A 24,199-nucleotide genomic window follows, 5' to 3' on the forward strand; every position below is an offset into this window, starting at 1 on the left:
AAAAGCTGTGTTAGCTGTGTTAGCTCTTAGACTCTGTCAGAGGAAGAGGATCCCTCCATCCTCCTCCACAGACTGACTTTTAATTGCCAGACTGAAAATCACAGCTCAGTGAACATCCCAAGGAATGTGCTGGGGCAGGTGCTCTGGATGACTGCTCTGGGAGGCTGGCTGTAAGGTGAAGAAAACTAGGGGTGAAAAGGGGATTAGGGGAGAGGGGGCTGGGTTTTTGATGAAATTTGGGCCTATGTTGTGCTGATATGACAGCCTTTACTCTTACCTCTATGATGCTGTTCTGTGTGGACCAACTGGGTGAGTTGGCACTTGCTCGAGGATCCTGCCATCCACTAGCACTCTGCCCCACTGAAGAGGCAGATGTGCCCTTGGGCATGATTAATGAGATCTGAGAGCCATTACAGACCTGCTTCATTCAGGCCACTGTTCTTGAAAGCTTCCTTCATGTAAATCACAGTTATCTCAGCTACTTGAGCTGTGCTGGAGAACTAGCTTTGATGGTGGATTCTTCTTTAATGAGTTGCCACCATCAGCTACAGATATTGGCAGGCTTTTGGCAGGATGTCACTATGAATTTAAGGATTGATTTTTGACTGCGTTAGTCAATGACAGCTGATGGGTGACTGCCTCTTGCAGATTTTAAAATTCATGCCACTGCAGAAATGAATGGCAACAATTTCAGGAAAAAAAAAAAAAGTTGAAGTAACTTGGTAATCAGTTTGTTAATTGAAGCTGAGTCTCACTATATAAGAATACAAATTAGAAGGACTTAGTCTGTTGCATAGCAAACAGTCTGGATTGCTGGGTCCAGTGATGAGACACGGTAGTATATGCTTGAATTTTTTTCACTGAAGAACTATATAGCCTCCAGTTTCATCTTGATGTTTAATGAGGTGATCTTTGAGCTATTGCTCTAATCTAATTGTGTATATGAGAGATACACAAATTGTTTTTCTAAAGCTATTTAAAATAAGGGATTTATCTCTAAGTAATTATACCACAAAGAGGTATAGCTTTTATTTGTGCATTTGACAGGAACCACAGGATTAATCACTATAGTAGAAACAACTTGTTTTTTTTGTTTTTTTTTTTTTTTTGTAAACAAGATTTAAATTAGTTTTGATATTCAGCATGTCTATGTATTATTAGGAGATGGATGATTAGAAAAAAGTCTCGGTTCATTTGTGGAACAAGTGAAATATGAATGTTTTGTAGAAAAGATTCTGGCATTTCTCATTGGAAGAGAGTGGAGCACTGTTGTTCCAGACAGATGTGGCCCACTTGGTGCCCCCCACATGCTCCCTTCTGGGTGACACCAGTACTGTTGCCAGCACTGGCAGTTGAAAGCACAGACATCTGAGAATTTAGTTAGATGTTTTTGGTAGCCACCCCACGTACTGTAAGTAAGATTGTCTTGCTGGAAAGCTCTGGATTTAGGGAGCCATCATCCTCTCTATAGCTCTTACCCTCTCCTATTCCCTTTTTGAAATGCATTTGCTAGGTAGGTGAGGTTATAAAGCCTTTTCTTTTCTTTTTTTTTATTTAATATATATATATTTAATATATTAATATAACCTTCTCAAATGGTTTATATGAATTTGGGGAATTTGGCTTATGAAATCAAAAGCCATTACAGGGAAAAAAAAAAAAAAAACGGCACTGAGCAACATCCTAGGGGGGTTCACATATTCCAGTTTTATGACCATGTGGCTGCTGATACCATTTCAGGATTTTTCTGTGTGTTTACTAACAACACACAACGGTGGGGGCTTTTTCTTGCTAAAGAGAAAACAGCAATTCCCCCTAGTAGCAGTAAGAAAATATTCAGCTCTTCAAATGACTGGCAAAAAACATACCACTAACACTACAGTAGACAAACTCAGAATTTTTAGTAAAACTGGCATGATTGAAGACTAAAAACAACTACCAATAATTATTTCAAGTGCATACACTGATAATATAGGAGAACATGTTTGTTTGCATTCATCATTCTATTCCAGTGCAGCAGTGCATTAGTCTGTGTATTAGTGTATGGTCTGCGTCATTAAGTACTTTTTTTTTTTTTTTTCTTCTGGTTGATGCTTATCTACAAGGTGTATGTTGTCCAGAGCAGTTATTTAGTATGAGTAAAATTTGATCAAACTTTATCTGTTCTACAACCTAAGAAGTGGAGCAAAGCAGACAGGAAAAGTGAAATGGATCGCCTGCAGCAAGGTACGTGAGCAGTGTCTGCAAGAGCACTGGTGTGCATGTAAAGAAATGCTAGACCTGCTTGTGGGTGCATGTACACAGACCCAGTCCTGAAACTGGCATCTTTTCACCACACCACACTTGTTTGTTTACATACTTGTATTGACGTAAGTTCACTTTGTCATGCACTGAAATTGCTGTTAAACTGATGCAGAATCAACAAAGATAATTATTTGAAAGCATCGTTGACACTGGACAGCTGCAGTTTGCATGGCAACTCTGTTTTTTATACGTCAGCTTATGAGTCAAATAAAAGAAAGCATAGTTTATAATTTAGGGGTAAATTATAATTCAAACATGGTGTTTTTAACTGATCTAGAAATATTGGCATCCTGATTGTTGTATTTTGAATATATGACTTTGGTGTTTGGATGGAATAGTCTCTAATGAATCTGCTTCTATCTAGCACAGCAGTTACAGGCTTTGCATGCTTAGCATTCACTTTTTTTTTTTTTTTCTCTTTAGCAGTACGTATCTTTTTGTTGGCTCAATTGAAATAGCAGATTTTGAATAGCTGTTTTTTTCCTCCTCAAATATCCATTGGTTTATCCTGATGGATAAACTAAATACTACTTTGCTAAAAAAAAAAAAAAAAAAGAAATAAAAATAAAAATAATAATAATAAAAAAATACCCTTACGTAATAGGCCTCATTGATTTTTACATTTTGTCTAGGCAAACTGTGTCCAAAAAAGTGAAAGAGGGAGACAGAGAAAGTGCACAAGACCCTTTAAATATAGAAAATAAATTAATATATGGGATTACAATAAATTTTATGATGTGATTTTTTTTTTTTTAATCCTTGGATTGTACTGAGTTTGTAAATATAATTTGTTTAAAGTCGGATGTAAAAATCCATGCTAGGAAAAACTGTGCAGATAATACAGGTCTAATGTGCTAATTCACAAATGCATAGCAATAATTTAAAAGATAGTCAGTATTCCTGATCAGTTTTGAAGAATTTTGACTTGACTGTTGTATTTCATTGTTAAGAGAGATTTGCCTACAGAAATCAAGGAAACTAACCTGAACTTTTTGTCTTTAGGCTTCTCTTGGAGTTTTTTTTATGCCCTAGGCTAAGCACCACTTCTTGGCACAACAGTCACACTTTTAGTAAAGAGAAGGGGCTAGTGCTTTGCCTGCTTCAAGACTTCTGAACCTGTTGCATTGTTTCAGAGCTGCCACAAGTTCAGGTGCTGCCTTTGCTGCCTCTTTCCTGCAGGCAGGATCTCAGGGAGAAAGAGAGAGAGACACAGCTTGTGTTATGTGGAAGCCCTCACTTGAGGCTGAGCAGCAGGGAGCAATATAATCCCTGCAAATTCTGTGAAAAAGGCTTTTCATGCTGTTAGTGTATGCCAGAGTGTATGTTTGTTTATTTCTTACTATTCTTTAAATTCCTCTAGCAGTATATTAGGTGTTGTTTCTAGAGTCCTTTTCCTTTCTCCATCTCTTCATACTGTAGCATAATGAGGTGGGTAGTGAGTTCCTGTTCCTGCCAGTTGCTCAGCTACCTTAGGTTGTCCTTTTCTTGTAAGAGAGTTTGTGATGAGCTTTCCATCTGGTAACTTGGTTTACTGCTCTCTTGTCCGATTCAGGTCTCTGAAGACTCTCTTCTGTGTAGTTGCAAGTAAGCTTTTACTTGATGTCACCCACAATGTATTTGATTTGCATTAATTACTTTAAATGTATTAACTAATGCATTTTTTAAATAAAATAAAATTAATGAATTAATACATATGATTAGTAAACTTAAACAGGTAGTGGTTGAGGTAGAAGGAAACCTAACTTTTTCTCTGAGATACATAATCAGAAATACATTTGCTGTTTTTCTTCTGTCTCCTTCAAAGTCTAACCTTGTTTTTGGATATTCTAATTAAGGGAAAGGAGTGTTTCCTGCCTTCATTTTTACAATGTGAGATGCATACAACAAGAGAAAGTTTACATCTAGGTTAGGGAAAAATTATTTTGCCCCCAAATTCTTCTACTGTGTAACTATACATGTAAACAACATTGACAGCCAGGGAGCCAGAGAAGGCCGAGATTCCAGTAGAAATATTTCATTTTGTTCTTGTTTAATTTATTTCCATTATATTCACATATTTATGGGTATTTCTGAGACTTTACAAGTTAAAGGAAATAAAATTTCTTTAACACAATACATGCAAACGTGTTGGAATAGTTCTGCTGTACCATGAGCAAGAAAAACAGTCTTGAGTTTGTGATGTGATATCTGTCCTTCACTTTGCTTTGTAAATACACATACATAATCTTATGGAAACTTGAATTAGAACCACCTGGTAGTAATATATTTGTGCTATCTATAAGTTAGTAATATCCATTAGCTATGATATTACCCGCATAAACTGTATGAATTTGGATATGAATGGTGCAAAATGTTTGAAATGTCATCCTTGCAGAACTACTGAAACATTGGAACAGGAGCTTTATGCTTGCAGAATATCTATGAGATGATGAGCCACAGGCAATTTATAGGGACAGATTCATATTGGAATATAGCAGCATAAGATATATTACTTAGGAAGGTAGGAATATGAATTTAACTGGCTAGAATCACCCCTCTCACTTTTTTTTCCTCTCTGAAACATAAGCAAATTTAGCAGAGAAGCTAAAATCGACTATTAAATTTATGTACTGCTTAGATGTATTATGTCTGTGGTCTATTTACTTTACTTTAAATTAATGAAGATTAGATGTGTCCAGGTCGTAGCCAGAAGGCTTCTAAAGGCAGTAGAAATAAAGTGCTAAGAGTAGAGAAGTTCATCGGAAGACGGCTGGTGCTAGAGTATGTTAGGAAACTGTATTTACTAACCATTCTGCTTTCTGAGCATAGCTTTTAAAACACTGGTCTTACTATGGAGCATCTATTAATTAAAAGCCCTTTGTTTCAAGCATTTAGGGTGTTTACACAAATAGAAAATTTCCACCTTATTAAACAACACACTGCAATTCAGTGAGATAAAATGTATTAGAAGTCAATATTGCTGATTATTTTTTTCCTGAATGGCTCCATTAATTTGCAAAATGACATTTCTGCTGTAATGCAGTTGTCTTGAATCTCCAGCCTTCTTCCCCTAAAAGGCAATGATGTCTCATGAGTGTGTGCTATCAACAAGCAAGCTTGTTGGACTTAGTGTAGCTGCCAGTGGCAAAAGTGTTTTGAGTTGCACCATTAGGTTGTTAGTGCTTGGAATGTTTGATGTGATAAAGCTGAATGAATTGGGTTGGTTCTACAGTAACAATGACACCATGAGTATTCTGTTGCTAGGAAAAAAAAAAAAAAAGTTGTCTGGTTATTGGCCACTTCAAGAAAATAAATGTGGAAATGAAACTTCAACTTTATTCTAGTCATGAATGAAAGTCAATTACTTTGGTGATTGGTTTCTAGATTTATTAGAAAGAGGTCTTCAGCATTTGAATTTGCAATAAGTAACCTTGTCATCAGTCTCAAAAAATGATGGGGAATGGTGAGGGAGGGAATGAGTAACGGTTTTTGAATGCTTCTGGATGATAAAAGAAAAAAATACTCCTGAACTGTGTAATTGATGATAACTTTATAAAATATTTATAGGAGCAGCTGTTTGAGTACTATCATGGAGTCAAAACCTAAACAGACAGAAAATGATTTTGTTGTTGTCATTGTTTTAAACATCAAGAATTGCTTAACTTTTTTTATTTGCTTATGTCCTTGAGTAAATTTCTTCAAATTTTCCAGGTGCTTTTCCCACATGAGTTCAAGGAGAGTGGCTGGTTGAAAGAACTGACTGCTGTGGAGGACAGCATGACCACCATGAAAGGAAGCTGCCTCCTTACAGTGCTGTTGGCAGGATTTGGGGTATTAGGAATACTGGAGCCTGCAGCAGAAGATATCCACTGCCACAGAGCTGAACACCCAGTGATTACATACAAAGGTAAAGAGTAAGAGCAAAGAAGTACCTTCTCCTTTCTTAAAACAAAACAAAAAAACAAAAACAAAAAACCACCTAACGTAATCTCTTCATCCTGTATTCATATAGGTTGAATACAACTAAGTTTGAAAAGTTTGTTCACAACTTTGTGCTAAATATTTCAGTTGAAGGTGGGTGACTCATTTTCCTCTGTGATTAAAGTAAAGTTAGGGTCACAATATAGTTCAGGTTGGAAGGGGAAGTCAGGAGGTCAACCTCTTGTTCGAAGCAGAGCTAGCTATGAGATCAGACAAGACTGCTCAGGGCTTCATCCAGCCTGGCCCTGAAAACCTGCTAGAGCACAGACAGTACAACCTCTCTGGGCAGTCCTATGCAGAGCCTGACTATCCTCAATGGTAACTTACTTCCATATATCTAGTGTGAACCTCTCTTATTTCAGCTTAAGCCCATTGTCTCTTCTCTTTATTGTGGTTTAACCCTGCAGGCAGCTAAGTAACACACAGTAACTTGCTTATTCCCCCAATCCCTCCTTGTGGGTAGAGATAAAGACAGTTTAATAGGACAGAAAAAATGAAGGGAAAATAAGCAAGTAATGCACAATCCAATTGCTTAGTACCTGCTAATTGATGCTCAGCCAGCCCCTGAGTAGCGGCAGCCACCCCAAGGCCAACTTACCCTATGTTTTATTGTTCAGTGTGATGCCATATAGTATGAGACATCCCTTTGGCCAGTCTGGGTTACCTGTCCTGTTTCTCTCCCCTCCTAGCTTCTTGCATACCCTCAGTCTCCTCACTGCCAGGGCAACATGAAAAGTTGAAGAGTAGTGTAAGACTTAGTGTAAGTAATGCTCTGTGATAACTAAAATGTTAGTGAATTATCAAAAATATTTTTCTCCTAAATCCAAAATGTGACACCATACCAGCCACAATGAAGAAAATTAACTCTGTCCCAGCTGAAACAGGACATCATCCACTGTGCACCGCTGCCAAGATCCTGGTTCCATCTTCCTGATAATCACCTTTTAGGTGTTGGAAACTGCTATGAGGTCACCCTAAAAACATTCTCTTCTCTAGACTGAACAAAGCACATTTCCCCAAGAGTTTACTGGTAGCTCATGTTGTTTAGGTCCTTGGCCATCTCGTTGGCTCTCCTAACAACACTCTTTTGTATTGGAAGCTCCAACACTGGATGCAATATTTCAGATGCTTCTAGTGTGATTCAGTAATCCCTTTCCTTGATCTTGTTCCTTTGAGCAGGCTATACTCCTGGTAATACAGCTCAGGATGCTGTTGGCCTTCTTTACTCTGAAGGCATGTTGCTGGATTGCGTTCAGTTTGTTGGCTGCCAAGACATCAGTCAGTCCTCAGCCTGTGCTGTGGGGTTGTTCCTTTCCAGGTGCAGGACTCTGTGTGCGTGCTGAATTTCCTGAGACTGCTCTTGGTCCATTCCTCCAACCCATCTAGGTCCCTTTGGATGACAGCCCTACTCTCAAGCTTATCAATGAATTTTGTGTTATCTACAAACTTAACAGCATGTGGTCTGGTGGTCCCCCTTAGCCACTAATTAAGATGTTAAACAGAACAGGTTCCAGGATGAATCTTTGTGATATTCTACTTGTTGCACTGGCTTCATGGTGGAGTAAGTCCCATGAAACATTTACTCTCTGTGTTTGATCATCTACTTGGCTTTTTATCCATCTGATTCTCTGTTTGTAGAGGCAGACCATAACATCCAAACTTGCAGTGAGACAGAAAGACTTGAGATAGATGAAATCCACTGCTCTCATCAACAAAACCAGTCCTTTTATTATAGAAAGCAATCACGTTGGTCAGGAATTTACTTAGTTTTGGGAAACCCATGTTGACTGTTCTCAGTTGCCACCTTCTCCTCCATGTCCATAAAAGTCAAGGGGACTAACAGTGTGACTTTCACAGAAACCAAAGAGAGGCCGACTGGCTTGTAGTTCCCACATTTGTTTCCCTGCAGTCACTGGGAATGTTTCTTCCTCTCAATGACTTTTCATAGATGAACAGTGCCCAACTATCTCATTGTCCATGGATGCAGCTTGTCTGATCCCCTGGATTTATATGGGCTGAGATCTTGCAAGTTGTTCCTTATTCAGACTGTGTCCACCACTGGTAGTTCTTGAACTCCTTCGCTAAATACAGTGGCCAGTGAGACCTCACTGATGATGACTGAAGCAGGAGTATAGAGCACCTCATCTTCATCTGTGTCTGCTGGCACCGATCACCTGCCCAAGTTCAGCAACTGACTTGTATTTTCCCTGTTTGACCTTTGATTATTATTGTAGCAGCAGAAGCTCTTTTTGTTGCCCTTGACATTCTTTGCAAGTCTGAACTCCCATTGAACTTTGGTCAACATGAAATGGTTCTTAAGTGTCTGTGCAGTGTTTCTAAATTCCTCCTTGGTCACTTTGTCCCTGTTTCCACCTAATACATACTGCCTTTTTGCATTGGAGCCCCATCATGAGCACCCAGCTTAGCCAAGCCAGTCTCTTAATACATGTGGTTGTCTTCCTGTGTGTTGGGATGGACTGCTGAGGAATAGTTGGAACAAAACAAAAAACACTTGGAGGACACTGTCTATTAAAAATAAATAAATAAATTGATTTTTTTTTTTTATAATTTGAACTGATTTTTTCTATTAGTGTTGCAATTTAAAAGAAATTCCAAATACTACTCAGCTGGGAGGATGTGGAGATTTGGATGTATTACATCACCTGTTGCATTCCTCCTGTTTCACTAAGAAAGCGTGCGTGCGTTTTTTATGTTTATTTCAATGAATTAGGATTTATTTAATTCTAATTGAAAAAAAAAAAGTTTGTTTCCATTTCTTCTATAAGGTTATAGAAAATAACATAAATGCTTTCTCGGCAAAACATGTTGCTCTGGCATTTTAACGGTTTGATAAGAAAATGGTCAGATGTCCCTTTCTCCAATATATTGGAGAGTAAACTAAATTGGTCATAGTTTTTACGTGAGGATTGTAAACCATCAGTCTGTGGTGAAGGAAGGACCTTTATCTCTCATTTATTGATGGACTAAGTAGTATGATTTAGTCTGACGTATGTGGACTTTCTTAGTATTCATATAGTATGTGTAAATTAGATTTGAAAAATTAAATGAAATTTTATTATAACAGACATAAACAAAGTTGTAAATTAAAGAAGCACATTTAAAAATCCAACACTTGGCTGCTTTATTTCACAAACTGAAGGATTGTTTTATGTACATTTGTTGTGTACAGAGCTGTAAAAGCAAAAAATTTAGACTCATTAGTAGAGTTACATGTTAGAAGTTGAATAAAAATGCATTGATGTGAGCCTGATTCTGTCCATAAATTTCAGCCTGCATACAGGAGAGTAGCTTGAATCTAGTCTTTTCCTGCCTTTTAGATTGTTGCTGTTCTCCATCATATTTAATAGAAGGGCAGTTATGTCCTTCTAGTTTTAAGTTATCTGTGTGAAGGCTGGCTGGGGACAGAGACCTGCTATCTTCTTGTTTCAGTGGCATCTTCTGATGCAGCCAAAGACAACATCACTGTGATTGTGCTGAATAATTTAGTTTTGCTGTAAATAAACGTGGGAAATGCTGCTATGTAGAAACATTTATTTTCATATTTATTTTCATATTGTTAACATGAGATTTGGTAAGATTTTCAATGCAAGACTCTCTTTTGACCTTCATTGTAGAAATATTAATCAGTATGTATCCATGATGTATTTTAGCTTTTAAGAACTGGCATATATTGAAAAAAGTTTTCATTCACTTGAAATAGTGTAATAAGATGTAGCTCATAATCACCAAAATAATCTGTAGGGAGCCATCAGTACATGGTTGAAATTATACGTGGAAATGTATGTTCAATGCATTATACAGTATGTGATGGCTAGGTAACATAGCTAGTGTGGGCATGCAGCAGTTGACTAGTAATTGCAGGGTTGCTAGTTTAGCAAAACCAAAGATGAGGCACCAAAGGAAAATATGAGTAAGAGAGGTTTCTTTTGAAGCAGTATATTAGGAATGGACTTCCTGGAGGTATCAAAATAAGAAATAGATATGTGTGTGTGTGAGAAGAACTACTCTGTGAATGAATCCTATAGTAGGAGTTGACATGACTGAACCAGCCCTCTTCTTGTGTTCTGTATTCTCCCTGCTGTATTTACTGACTTCATGAATGCATATCAGAAAATGCTCTTTGTATCTGCTGACGTTATTAGTGCTGCTGGACCAATACAGCATCCTGGAATCAATTCTTAACCACTAAGAAACCTTTCATTAGACTGCTACATTGTTACCCTATTCTGTAAAATCATCTTATAATATTAGATTCACCAGAGCTAGATTCTGTGCACAATGCTCAACATCAGCCAAGGCTGAGCACTGTTGTTATTGGTTGATAGGTTCTTTAAAGATTGTGAACTCCAGTACTAATTTTACAGAAATACCAACTCTTTTACTTATACCTGACTAAGGCTATTTTTTGTACTTTTGGTATGCCGTGTTTTATTTGACTTCCTTTGAGAGGCATGGTAGATGGAGTATAAGCTATTAAATAAAACTAATGGAGTGAGAATCTGCTGTAGTGTATGATGAACAGCTGCAAAATACTAATAAAAAGATAAATTAGTCCACAAGAATTGTTGTGGTGAAATATGGAAGGGGACTATATCTCTTCCAAAAACTTGCTTGCTTTCTGCACTGCCCATCAAAAAACACTTAGGTGATAGTCCTGTCAAGCTACCTTCTGTGGAGAGGCACATACTATTTCTATCATTGATTTTCTCAGCTAGATATTTTTAGCTGAAAGTCTGTGATATATCTTCTGATTTAAAATGGCAGGAATTCCACATACCAGTTGAGAACCTCTACTCAAGTATGTAATTTGCCAGTTAGAGAAAAGGAAAGAAATCTTGCATATGCACATACAAATTATTTTTGTCATGACCCAAAACCCTCTTCCATTGCATCTGTTTCTCATACATAGTGGTAATAATCAGTGTAATTTGTTTATCTGCATAATTCATGTTATGAATGTATAATGTACTTTTTCTTCCTCCCAGAAACTTGAACAACTAAGAAAGCCTATTTGAGAATTAAAATTGTTTCAACTTTAAAATTTGCTGCCCTAGGGCTTTCCTAGACTAGAAGAAGGCATTTTGTGTTTTACTTGGAAGCTGGAAATTTCCTTTTCTTATTAAAGTTAGTCAGGGCTATTGCAGTGATTAGATTTATATAAAAGCAGATGTCTAATAAAAACAAGGATGGATCGAGAGGATCAGCCCTGTAGTGTGCAGTCCAGTGTGTTATGTAGTTGGGGGTATCTGTGGTGATGCATAGTCCCTCCTAAGTCCCTTTCTCTTCAAGGAGGAGTCTGCCTCTAGATGTGCAAATGTGCTAGTCTGATGTTCTTTTTTCCCTTAGTTCTGCTTGCATATTTTACATGTATGTGCTAACGATTCATCAGCTATGCTAACATAAATCTCATAAAGATATTAGAGGCAAGAGGTTGCAAATCCTGTGCAACTTGTAGGTTTGGGTGCAAGGAAAAAAAAATGCAGGTGATAGAATGGACATACAAAGACCAAGAGTGCATTGGTCTGTGCATATGTTTATATATTTCAAATATGTGAATAAGTATACTTATGTTTGTAATAAAAGTTTTGACAGAAAAAAAAAAAAGGCCTAAAATAAGCTAATCTTTAAAGATCAGGCCTTAAAATTTTTATTTTTATTATTTTTTTAATCTGGATATGCTTTCATGTGCACAGAGATATGAAATACCAACTTTGTAAAGCATATTAAGGTTTATTGGTAACCAAGTTTTTCTTACTTTTTATTGGAAAAACACACCTTCTTAATATAGTTTAGCCTAAATAATGATGGTTGTGGAAATCACATTTCCTGTGGGTAGGAACGTTGAGGAGTAAATCATAGGCAAATGGTGTTTAGAAAAATAAATTGCCTGTGAAAATCAATGGCTGTTTATAAGAGTTTAACTATTCTTATACAAAAACAAAGAAAACCAGTTGCATAGACTGAAGTTTGTCTAAATATTTCCATAGGTTTCAAAGCACATAACTACCCACTTTAGGGAAACTATAGCAGATAGAGTTTATATTTTATTACAGATTTAAAAACAAAATCAAGCAAACAAAAACAAAACAAAATAACAACAACAACAAAACACAATCTGTAAAAGTAGTTACAGTTTTGTGCTGTGTTGCTCCCATCTCCAGCATGTGGAACTTTGAAATTGTCCAACCTGCCAAAATTTGCACACTCAACTGGAGACTTGTGTTGTAGACAGACCCTTTCTGTTAGGTAGACCTAAAGGGAGTATCTGAATTGCTTGGCTGTGTCTTTTCTCTCAGATTGCAGCCCTTGCTTGTCTGCCTCATATTTTATTTCAGGCAAACTTAACTGGGTTGCTTCGTGCAGTTTAAATGGGTGGGGTGATTTAGCATAGGTTATTTTGCATAAACCTGACAGCAGTCCTTGACTTAAGACTCCTCCACTGATGAATCGGAGATGTGGTCACCACATCCACTGGCTGGACGTGGAGGAATATTTATATTTACAGCTTCATGCAGCCATCTCTTCATACTCTCTCATGCATATACATGTATGTAGCATGGCACTGGCATGAGACAAAAGCTAGCTGATGTAGGCTTTTTTTTTTTTTTTTTTTTTTTTAGGAATAATGTACAGTTGTAAACTTGACTTAATTGATGTTCAGTGTACAGCTAAGATATCTACTCTAGGGTAAATCTAATTCTTTTATACCTCTATAAAGTAGTGCTGTCTCAGCAAAAAAAAAAAAAAAAAAAATCATTTGACAATTTTAGAAGCTGTGTTTAGTGATATTTTAAATACATGCTGTGCTATAAAGAGCTTATCTGTTAAATAAACACACTTAAAAATAACATGTCTCAGTCCATAAAAGAAATGAAAGTAAACCCTTCGTTTCTACTTGAGGTTAACCAGAAAAGAAAAGTAGCATAGTTATTTTTTGATTTCTTCATTTGGGAATCCTAAGAAATATATTTTCTTAACCTTATTGTCTAACCACCACAGAATTCCCTCACTTGGTGTTTGTCTCAGTAATACAGATTCAGTACATCTTTGCTCCTTTTATCATGTGGTTTGTGTGTGGAGCAGACACACTTAACATGTGCCAAGAGGAAATAACTTGTGGGCTGAATAAAAAAAGATGCATGCTGTATGAACTTGTTTTTTATTTGTACTCTCTTCTCTTTCCCCTAATCTTGTTGCAAGCTACTGTTTAAACTAATAATAGTCTACTAAGCTGCTCAGATTTTATTGCTCTTTTCTTCTTTTTCCACTGGTATTCAAAAACACACTTTAAAGACCTCCTTCCAGTTTCAGCAGTGGGATTGAAGTGTACTGCTTTCCATCTTTTAGGTTTTCCTTTAAATAAGGGTGATTCATCAGTGAAGAAGAGTTGATTGCTAGTTGATATCACAACTTTGGTTTGTCAAGATGATAGGACTATGAGATTGTATGACCCTCTCAAAAACCAGCCCCTCTTAAGGAGGAAAATAATTCCTCCTTCAGCTGTATATATATATGTGTGTGTGTGTATATATACACACGTATATTTAATAGAATCAGGTCTGCCTTTATTTTCACACAGGAGACTAAGCACCCACTAGCAAATGGCAACTTTCAACTGCTTACAATTAATTCAAAAAATAAGTTTGAAGTCTACTATCCCTTTACTATTTGCCTAAATCACCCTGTATCTTTGTTACCCCATAAAGAAACAGGTTATGATAGTGACTGAACCTCTCAAAGTATTGAATACCAGATAACTTTTATTTTTAACTTTCTGATAACTAGAAAACAGCTATGACTAGAAGGGCTAGTAAGCTGCACATAACATGCCAAGTAGCCTTTCTATGGCTGTTTTCTTTCCTTTTGCTCAAATGTGGATGTTGGGAGTATATGAAATTTCCTGATCTTTAGCAAAACAGCAGAATAAGTGACAGGCTCCTGACAAATTCCACTATCTATACAAAGTGGGCAAAGGGAATTAAAATCTATGGGTTTATTTATTTTTATTTTTTTTCAAAGATACGTATTTTTAGTGGAGATGGGTGTTTTTACATAAAGGTTGTAAAAGATAGGTTCCAACATGGAATATATTGAAGGAACACATCAGTGATCAAGAAATAAAGCTCCTAAGGTGGACTTCTATAATCTTCTAGAAGTTTCAATGTGTTTAAAGAGCTGATGAAACAATATTGCCTTTTTTTTTTCCCCCACCAGACAGTATATATATTTTTTCCAGAAGACGTTTAAGGAATACTCTATCCCTTCTATAGATAAGTTGTCAGCATGAATATTCTACTGATCTCACCCCCTTGGAAAAGGCTTTAATGAAGCATATCATAGAATTGGAGGATGGCTTGGTTTGAAAGCAGCATTAAAGATCACCTGGTTCCAACACCCCGGTCGTGGATAGGGCCACCTCCCACTAGACCGGGTTCCCCTGGGCCCCATGCAACCTGGTCTCAAACACTTCCAGAGATGGGGCATCCACAGCTTCTCCGGGCAACCTGTATCAGTACCTTATCGCCCTCTGAATAAATAATTTCCTATTAACAGCTAATCTAAATGTACCCTTTTTTTTGTTGAAAACCACTCCTCGTCATGCTATCACTATCTGTCTGTGTAAAAAGTCACTCTCCATCTTTTTTGTAGGCCTCCCTTAGGTACTGAAAGGCTGCAGTGAGATTTCTCTGGTGCCTTCTGTTCATGCTGAACAGCCCCAGCTCTCTCTCCCTTTCTTCAGAGTAGAGATGCTCCAGCCCCTTGATCATCCTTGTGGCCCTCCTCTGGGCCCACCCTAATATAGGTCCATGTCCTTCTTGTACTGGGGGTCCCAGAAAGATGAGGAGTACTGGATGCAACACTTATGTGGGGCCTCATGAGGGCAGAGCAGAGGGAGACAACCACCTCCCTCAACCTGCTGGACTCTGCCCAGGATCTGGGCTGCAAGTGTGCACTGCTGGCATGTGTTGAGCCTTTCATCCCCAAGTCCTTCTCAGGGACTGCTATTGGTGCAGAGAGGACTACTCTTAATGAGTGAGATCCTTGTGTCTGGGATTGCCCTGACCTGGGTGTAGAACCTTGCGCTTGGACTTGCTGAACCTCATTAGGTTCACATAGGCCCACTTCTCGAGCTTGTCCAAGTCCCTTTGGATGGCATCCCATCCTGTTATATCAACTAAACTCAGCTTGGCGTCATCTGCAAACTTGCTGAGGGTGCTCTCGATCCCATTGGCTGTGTCACTGATAAAGATACTAAACAGAACTAGTCCCTAGCTGGACCCCTGAGGGACACCACTCATCAACAAGCCTCCACCTGGACATAGGCCCATCAACTGCAACTCTCTGGCTTCAACCATCCAGTCAATTCCTTATCCACAAAAGAGTAGACACTTCAAATCCATACTTTTCCAATTTAGAGATAAATGTGTTGTGTGGAACCATGTCAAAGGCCTTAAGGAAAGTCCAGGTAGATGACATCAGTCAGTGTTCCCTGATCACCCCATCATAGAAGGCCACCAGACTGGTGGCATGATTTACCCTTGATGAAGCTATGCTGGCTGTCTCGGATCACTTCCTTACCCTGCATGTGCCTTGATATTGCTTCCAGGAGGATCTGTTCCATGATCATCCCAGGCACAGATGCAAGGCTTACTGGTCTGTAGTTCCCAAAATCTCCCTTTCTACCATTTTTAAAGATGGGAGTGATGTTTCCATTTTTCCAGACACTAGAGATTTTGCCTGACTGCTGTGACTTTTCAAATATGATGGAGAGTGGCTTGGCATCTACATCAACTGCATCAGCTAGTTCCCTCAGGATCTGGCTACTTTATGGGACCTCTCTTAAACTTTGAGGCCCCTGCTGCCCTTACTGCTTGTCACCAAATGTAGCCTTCTGTTAGCTATTGCAGCAGCTGCAAGATCTGAGGAAACCCTGGCCTGACTTGGAACTTGCCTGCAGCTCTTCTATTACCAGGAATCCTAGTGGTATGGAGGGAAAACATTTCAAACTTTTTTTTTTTTTTATACTATTTTTTCTTCCTCCTAGGGAAAGTAGGAGGGAAAAAGAAGAGCAAAATCACATACCTAATTTCTTAAATAAACTTTCAGACATACTCTATGTTTATTTGACAGAGCATGTGGAAGAAGGAGAACAGTCAGTGCTTCTTCAAAGTGATTTTTTTCACATGCTTTTTCTTACCTCATTTCTGTGGTACTGTTCTCTTGCTTTTGACAGGATCATAGGATGCTGAATAGTGACTGATTTTGTTTGCATGGCTGAACATGGTAGATATTCATTTGTTACATGGCAATTTGTCATATTCAGGTGAGACCATACTGTGACGTGTCATAAGCTTGTCTTGCCACTAATAGTACTCACTTCAGGTTTTGTTATGATGGACAAAGGTTTTGTTTCTTCTGGACAAAGAAGCAGTTCTTCTCTACCATTTCTGAGGATTAGAAGATCAATTCACAACTAGATCTATAGAGTAGTGATTGAGGTACTTAATAATAATGACAGATACCTTTATAATTTGACAGTGCCTTTTAGCATTTTTTTATTGTCATTATTTTTAACAAAGAGAATTGCTATTCTATGTTTTGTGGGCTTGTATTTTTCTTGCTGGTCACATTTTTGTTTTGGCTTGAAGGCTTTTTCGTTGTTGCTGTTTTTATAGTAGGGGTGGGGTGTGTATTCCAGTCTGAAGTCCTAGCTCCAAGGTCTTACCAAGATTATCAGGCTTTGTCCCCTTTGCCCTTCATGTTACAGTATGTCTTCTTTTGTTGCCTTTTTTTTTTTTTTTGACATAAAGCATTTTCAGACTTGAAAACACTTTACAAGCTGTAGTCTTGGGTCTTGGGCAGAATTTATAAAATCAAGAAACTGTATTATGTTATAGCAATGTAATTAAAGAAGTTTAGTGCTGTAGCATGCCACCATTAGTGTGTCATTGCAGGACCTTCAGTCCTAGAAATAGTTTTGCTAATTGAAACAGGTGTTTTCCAGAAAAGTAATATGGCATTATAGTAACCAGGTTTTTGGCTTTATACTTCTCTTCCCTGCAGTAACTAAATAAATAAAAATTGATCTTTGTGTGTGTGTGTGAGAAACTCCCCGTTAAGGCCAAATGCTGTTTTCCAATAGTCATACAACTTGATATCCTCCAAAATAAATTCTGTGACCAAAAGCCAAAACCAGGTTTTAATTGTTAAAATGTGGAAGTTTGATCCCCTCTGAAGAAAGGGCATGACCAAGGATGTTTGATGTTGCATGAGGTCAGTCTCTCCGTATCACTCATGGGAAGGCAGGCAGCAGCGGGACCAGTGCTGGTAACTGGAACGAGGAGCTGCACTCACTGGGAAGAGTGTGTGGACTCTGTGCTGGCTGAGGTGTGAAGTTACTGGTTTATGTCTGCCTGGAGTGCTGACTAGCAGAACTGCCCTAGTGATGAATAGATCTCTCACTAGTATGGGGAAGGACAGATGCAGCAAGTAGAATTTCCACATGTCAAAACACAGCAGAGTTACATGGCATGGTTTTAACAGCTCAGAAAATATTCCTTATTTTGGTAATGTGCTCATCTCCACCTACACTGCTGAATGAGTCCCTACACTGAAGTGTGGATCAGCCTACCTGCAGGGTGGCTGACAGTGTAAAGTGGGCAAAAGTGTCTCCCTTGGTTCATCCTCCTTCATTCACTGATGTGTTTTTTTTTTTTTTTTTTTTCTTTCTCCTGAGAATCCTACAGAGGTTTCTCACGCCCTTCTCATCATTTTTTTATTTCAGATCTCTTGCTTTGATTAGCTTTCTGTACTCTTTCCTCCTGATTTTCTGCTCTTATGTGATTCAGGCTTAGACTATCTCTCACTTTTAGACTTTGGGACTTTGGATTGAGACATAATGTTAAGATTTGATAATACCAGTACTGTCTACATTAGATTTCTTACACTTTTTTTTTCTTTTTTTTTTCTTTTTTTTTTTTTTCTTCTAGGCCATCTTAAGCTAGCAGCTGTTGCAAACAGGATATTAAAGCAGAAGAAACTTAAGTGCAGTACAGGATAATAACACTTGTGTGTTTCACTGAGGCATTCTCTCCCTCTTTGTCTTCTCCTGCATTTGTTCTTTTCCCCCAAGTCTATTCCCGTTATTTTAATTTCGTGAAAATTTTCTGAAACTCTCTGAAACTTTTCATCAGCAGTTTTAATTAACAATATACTTTGTTTTATGCTGTATTCTTGTGACTCCTTACCTGAATGTTATCCCATTTCTGTTTGAATCTACCTCTAATCTGATGACAGGCTTCTTGTCAGCTTTAGTCTTACATCTGTTGCTTTTTAAAATACAGTTTGTATGTGATTTATTTTTCTGGCCTGGATACCACATCCTTTGCTTGACAATTTGTTTGTTTTTACAGATAAGACTCTTCACTCACTTGGTTGAAGTGATACAACCCATAAACCATTCCAACACATATAGTCTACTATAGTAAATTGGCTTTAGTAGCTTCCTGTGATCCCTCAGATCTCTGATACCTACCAAAGCTTCTCTCTTAAATACATGTTAAGCATTTTATTGTTATGCAGAAGAACTCATCCTAGCTGTGAACTAAGTGGAGGTGACACCTTCGTTGCCCTTACAAACATGGCAGCTAACACCAGTCTTATGGTTCTGTAGGTGCCTTTTTCTGGAAATCCTTTCCATTGTGTTTGTTTTCTCTAACACTGCCCTGAGCTCCTCTCTGTTATGCAGCCAGGTGCATAAACAATTCAAGAAGAGGGGCAGTTGCTAAATCTGCTTCTGACAGCTTCACAAAATGAAAAAAGTTTAATGATTATGGTGAGAATAGCAGTTTCCCAAGAGCTGAGATAGCAGAGCATCTAAACAGTGAGAGGGTAGGTTGCAATCCCTACTGTGTTTCTAAAGCAGTGGGCTTGAGTTTATCTCAAGGTGATGTCATTCAGGCTGGTATTTATGAATATTTCATTGCAAAATATTAAGAACAGATGTGTGCAATGATGAAACAATTAGAATGACAGTTCAATGCAATCTGAAAGTAGGGAAATTTAAGTTGGCATTGTATTTAAAGGCATCATGGAGAAATACCCAGAACTGAGCCCTTGGACCACAATCGCTTCATTATTGACTCTTCCCATCTCCTTTTTCCTTATTTTTTTTTTCTTAATTGTTGTCTGCAGCATGATGTTTTTTATGGTTCCTAGTTTGGACAGTTAGTAAAGATCAGTAGGCTTTTTGCTTTAAAGTGGGTCAGGTTTGAAAATCCTTATTTCAGTTTATGGCTTATACAACAGTCTGTAAGTTACTTCACAATTGTTTTTCAAAAAAGGTGCTGAAGATCAGGCAACAGAAAGTTTTTAAGCACGGTTCTTGGAAACTCAAACAGTTTTGAAGCACACCTAGTTATTATTTTTAAATACAATGCTATCCTCAGATGACTGATACTGTGTGATTTAAAAACATAACATCAGGTGCTCCATGTTTAAGTCAAGGGTTTGATTTCTTAGAAGTGGGAAGAGTATGGTTAATGATATCTCGGCCAGCTGGCTAGCATAACTTTGCAAAGTAGGTTCTATTGTTCTTCTCCCCTCTAGTTTCATACTGTCTCTCTCTATGAGAGAGAGAAAAAAAAAAGAAAAATTTCTTAACTGGATATCGTGGCTGATACCACATCACTGTGTAATTTCTGTAGAACTCTCAAGTGATCCTAAGCGTATAAAACCTGCGCTTGTAGCACTGAAACTGCTTTTATCTAGGTGGGAGTTCAATCTTTTCTCTCTTATTCCTTGCATTTGTATGCAATGTGTGTGTTTGAACAATGAAACATAAACAATTCAAACCCCTTGTACAGAAAAATAAGAAATAAATAGTCATTGCAGCAGATGTTACTGTCTCTTCCCTGAGGGCACAGACAGTCAGAACCCAAATTCCCTTTAATTATCCCAGTAAAAGACATATGCATACACAAAAGAATGCAGAAGTATGTGCTTCTAGTTGGGGAAGCTTTGACTGGGCAAAGAAAACAGGAATGCAGGCTTGGTTTTTTAGACCTTGAAACTTTGGAGGTTAAAGCAGATTGTAAAAGCAGGCCAAGGAACCAGGGAAGGGCAATTGCTGTGACTGCATCTCCCTTACCTTGAGAGCTGTAGGCTGACTGCTGAGGCCATGACTTTGTGACTAATGAGAGCACCAATGAAAAATGTGAGGAGCTGGGTAGGCGTGGGTAAATTTACAGCAAGTTTAAGAAAGAAGTTCAAGTTCATTCTTCTGTGATATAGAACTTGTTTTAAGTCAAGAGACAGATACTTTAAGTATGCTTTGTTTTCTGTTTCTCCCAATAAAAATAAACTATGTATAGCCCTGCCTTGTTATCTCCAAAATTGTTTTGAGGCTGGTAATAGTTGTTTTAAAAAGCAGAGACCCAATAAGCAATGGGTGAACGTTCTGGATGATGTCAAGGGATTTATAGTGTTAGGATTTGTTTTATTACAGATGATTTAAAGTGGAGAGGGGTTTGGGGAGCTGGCAGATCTTCTAGATAAGGCCAGAGCTGCATATTTATTTCTTGATTTCTGAAGTTGTCTTTGGAAGGAAAGGCAAACTTCAGGATGGTGTTAGGTTGTGATGGATAGTAGCAGAACGACAGCTGCTTTGCTTATGGTCTAAAGAGACCTCCAGAATAGTGGGTCTCAAAAGAAAGCCATAGTTTTGAGGTTGGCTTTGTCTTCTTGTTTTTGTGGGTTTGTGTGTGTGTGCGCCGCTTTTTTTTTTTTTTTTTTTTTTTTTAAATTCCATATTAGCAAAGATGAGCTCTGAACTGCAGATGAAGGTCTGACACGTTTTCATGTTTCCAAAGGGGAAACAAATGTAGTATGGTAAAACTTAAAAGAGGAATCTTTTAGTTTGTGGTTACTGATTTAATCTTGGCAAAACAGTAACAGTAACACCATCTTTTTTTTTTCTTTTTTTTTTCTTTTTTTTTTTTTTTTTTTTTGTGAAGGATTTGATTGCGTTAGTTAATCTAGTCTGTACAGTTGTGTTTGTTTTTTTTCCTTGGAGGCAGAAATGATGGTTTATTTTCTTGTTTCTTTTTGGTTCCCTGTTTTAGAAACTTCATAGTTCTTTTACTATTTAATCACCTAATCAATTTATTTTTATTTTTCAATGTATTATCAACATTAAAGTATCCTTAATTTTTATAATAATTATTTAAATCTTCAACTTGATTACCATTTTTTGTTTAGGTACTACTGGTGTTTTTTTCCTCAGTTATGATGTCTGCATTCTCTTAAATCTGTATTATTAAAGTGGTGTACACAGATGTAAATGTATTCTGTACGATGAGGGCTACATGCAATGGCTTTCTTATTAAAATGTGATACTGAGTATGTGCTTAATAGACCTTGCTGTCCTACTTCTTTCATTTTACAGGGGAGCATGAAATGACATCAGGAGATGCCGCTATTTTGTTGCTGAATTTGTGCTTTTTTCTGTATGTATAGCATCCAATCTGCTTCTGGTTTACTCCATTTAGATTATTAGAACCTTCAGGTAGCAAAGACTGTAAGATCTGTTAACATCCATTACCATCCTTACGCTTGACATCTGGATATTTGTACCATATATACAAAGAAGTGGACATGCCAAACATCTTCCAATCTGAGTAAAAAGTGGACCAGGAATTTCACTGGAGTATTGAGCTGGGCTTGGCTTGGCTTGTTAACTTTTTAGTACAGAACTTTTTTAAGTGCTGTCTCTTTTCAATGCTGTCTCTTTCTGTAAGTTTAAACATTAAAGATTTACCTTTATTTTATTTTATTTTATTTTATTTTATTTTATTTTATTTTATTTTATTTTATTTTATTTTATTTTATTTTATTTTATTTTATTTTATTTTATTTTATTTTATTATTTTTTTCCTCCCCCCTTAGTTAAATTTGTAATGCAGTAGTTTGTCCTACTGGTATACTAAAAATCACAGAAAAAGAACCAGAGGCACCTTCCTGGCCTGTAATTCATGCTTGGTATCTAAAGGTCAGATTACTTGTGTATTTTCTTGCTCTTAACTTCATAACTTCATACATAACATCAACTATGGGACTAAAATGCAATATCTTTAAGTACTGACTTTAAGCCCTGCTATTGTAAGAAGCATTAATAATTAATTCCTCTGCCTCTGAAATGCATAGTAAAGAAGGACAGAATTATGAATCATGTAGAAAAGGTTAACAAACATTCAGAACTTTGATCTGAGTCTGTGTCTATATTGAGTGCTCCTGGCTTTGCATCCTAGAGGGAGTCAGCATGCATGGCCTAGGTGGCAGGCACTCTGCAGGTTTTTTCCCAAACTGTGGCTTCATCTCCCTAGAAAGAGCGTGACACAGCATGGGCAAGGCACAGTCATCTTAGTGATACAGTCCTGTAAGACATCCTGCCTAAGCAGCCAGGATCATAAAGCTAGGGAGGCGTATGGTTCTGGAAACAGATTTGCCAACATACCATTGCATATAGAAAGCATATGTCTGGAATTACAGGTTTTGGAAAAACAGCCTATAACAAGGAGCCTTTCTCTGCTTTGCAGTAGGCTGCTGTCTTCCAAGTATTCAGCTTCTATCATAGGCTTTATGGAAGAATGGCTTGAGTGGATGTTTGTGCTCAGATTTTGAGATGGGTATAATTAGAATATTGCTTTTTACTTCTAACTCTTAAAATGAACCTTTTCTGTAAGAGAAATGGGAAAAATATTTGCTGTGCTTATCATATTTGTCAGATGAGTATTTTATGATTTATATTGCCTTGCATTACTCTCTCAAAAAACAAACAAACAAACAAAACAAAACAACAAAAAACCCCACACTTTTGCTGTTCTCATTGTGAATGCATCCAACAGGAATATTTCCATCAAGATTTCTGGCATGTTTTCCAACAGTGCTAGGCTTGTATAGATAGAGAAAGAATTTGGTCCAAAGTAAGTCAAAATATGTGAAGAGTGACTTAAAGTTGTTAAATGCAAACATGTAAAAGATGACTTTACAAATATTTAACTAGTATCCTGTAATTGTATGGGTTTAAACATAATATAAGTGTTTACTATATATAGTTTAAACAGTATGCACCAGAAGTAGAGTGAAATGGTTGTGGTGGACCTTCGGGTCACTGCAGCTTGAGGAATGCACAAGGCAGTTTGCTCAGGTCTAGCATAGGTTTCTCAGCGCTACAGTGACACAGGCAAGCCTTGATGCCTGATCTAGAAGTCTGTTCACAGCTGTTTTCAGAAGCTTATCTGAGAAACAAACACCTGTATATGATATACGTGTGTAGACATAGCCAGTTTCTTCCAGCATTTTAATTTAAAAAAATAAAATAAAAATAAGAATAAAAACCTTAGAGCTGAAAATTACTTAATACAGCAAGTCATTGTACATGAGTGCTGAGTAATGTACCTTGAGTAAATTCTAGAAAAGTAAGTTATGTTTTTGACACATTAAGCCTTATCCCCTTTTGGATAAGTAGGGATGAACTGTGATTTGTTTTGGATGATGTGCAGCTGTTCTTTGGCTGAATTGTTTTGATGGAGTTCTCTGTTGTGTTGGCACCTGTGGAATAGTATTTGCACGTATTTCTTTTCTTCACTGGAGTCGTGGCACTTTTTCTTTCATGTGCAGTGAGTCGATAACTTACAGACAAGGGTTTGTTTAATTCACTTTTGTGAGGGGAGAATACAGTGAAAGAGGTGGAAAGGAGCATTGATTGGAAATGTAAGAAAATATGTATAAACAGAAGTGACTTGTGAAAGATGCAACAGGCTCCAGCATGCCATTATTTCTTCTCTCTCTCTCTTTTTATTTTATTTTATTTTATTTTATTTTATTTTATTTTATTTTATTTTATTTTATTTTA

General features: G+C 37.4%; 1 protein-coding gene across 7 annotated transcripts in view; it reads left to right on the forward strand.

The window, feature by feature from the left end:
• SEMA5A (semaphorin 5A) overlaps nucleotides 1-24,199 on the forward strand; it is a 340,995-nt gene that overhangs the window by 96,432 nt on the left and 220,364 nt on the right. For all 7 annotated transcript variants that reach the window (XM_082753180.1, XM_082753178.1, XM_082753176.1 and 4 more), the window contains one exon: nucleotides 5,995-6,190. In XM_082753180.1, the coding sequence (XP_082609306.1) occupies nucleotides 6,061-6,190 (130 nt within the window). In that variant the 5' untranslated portion in view covers nucleotides 5,995-6,060. The remainder of the gene's footprint in view (nucleotides 1-5,994; nucleotides 6,191-24,199) is intronic.

The sequence above is a fragment of the Aythya marila genome (genome assembly GCF_965140915.1).
Source record: "Aythya marila genome assembly, chromosome: 2".
Lineage (NCBI taxonomy): Eukaryota > Metazoa > Chordata > Aves > Anseriformes > Anatidae > Aythya > Aythya marila.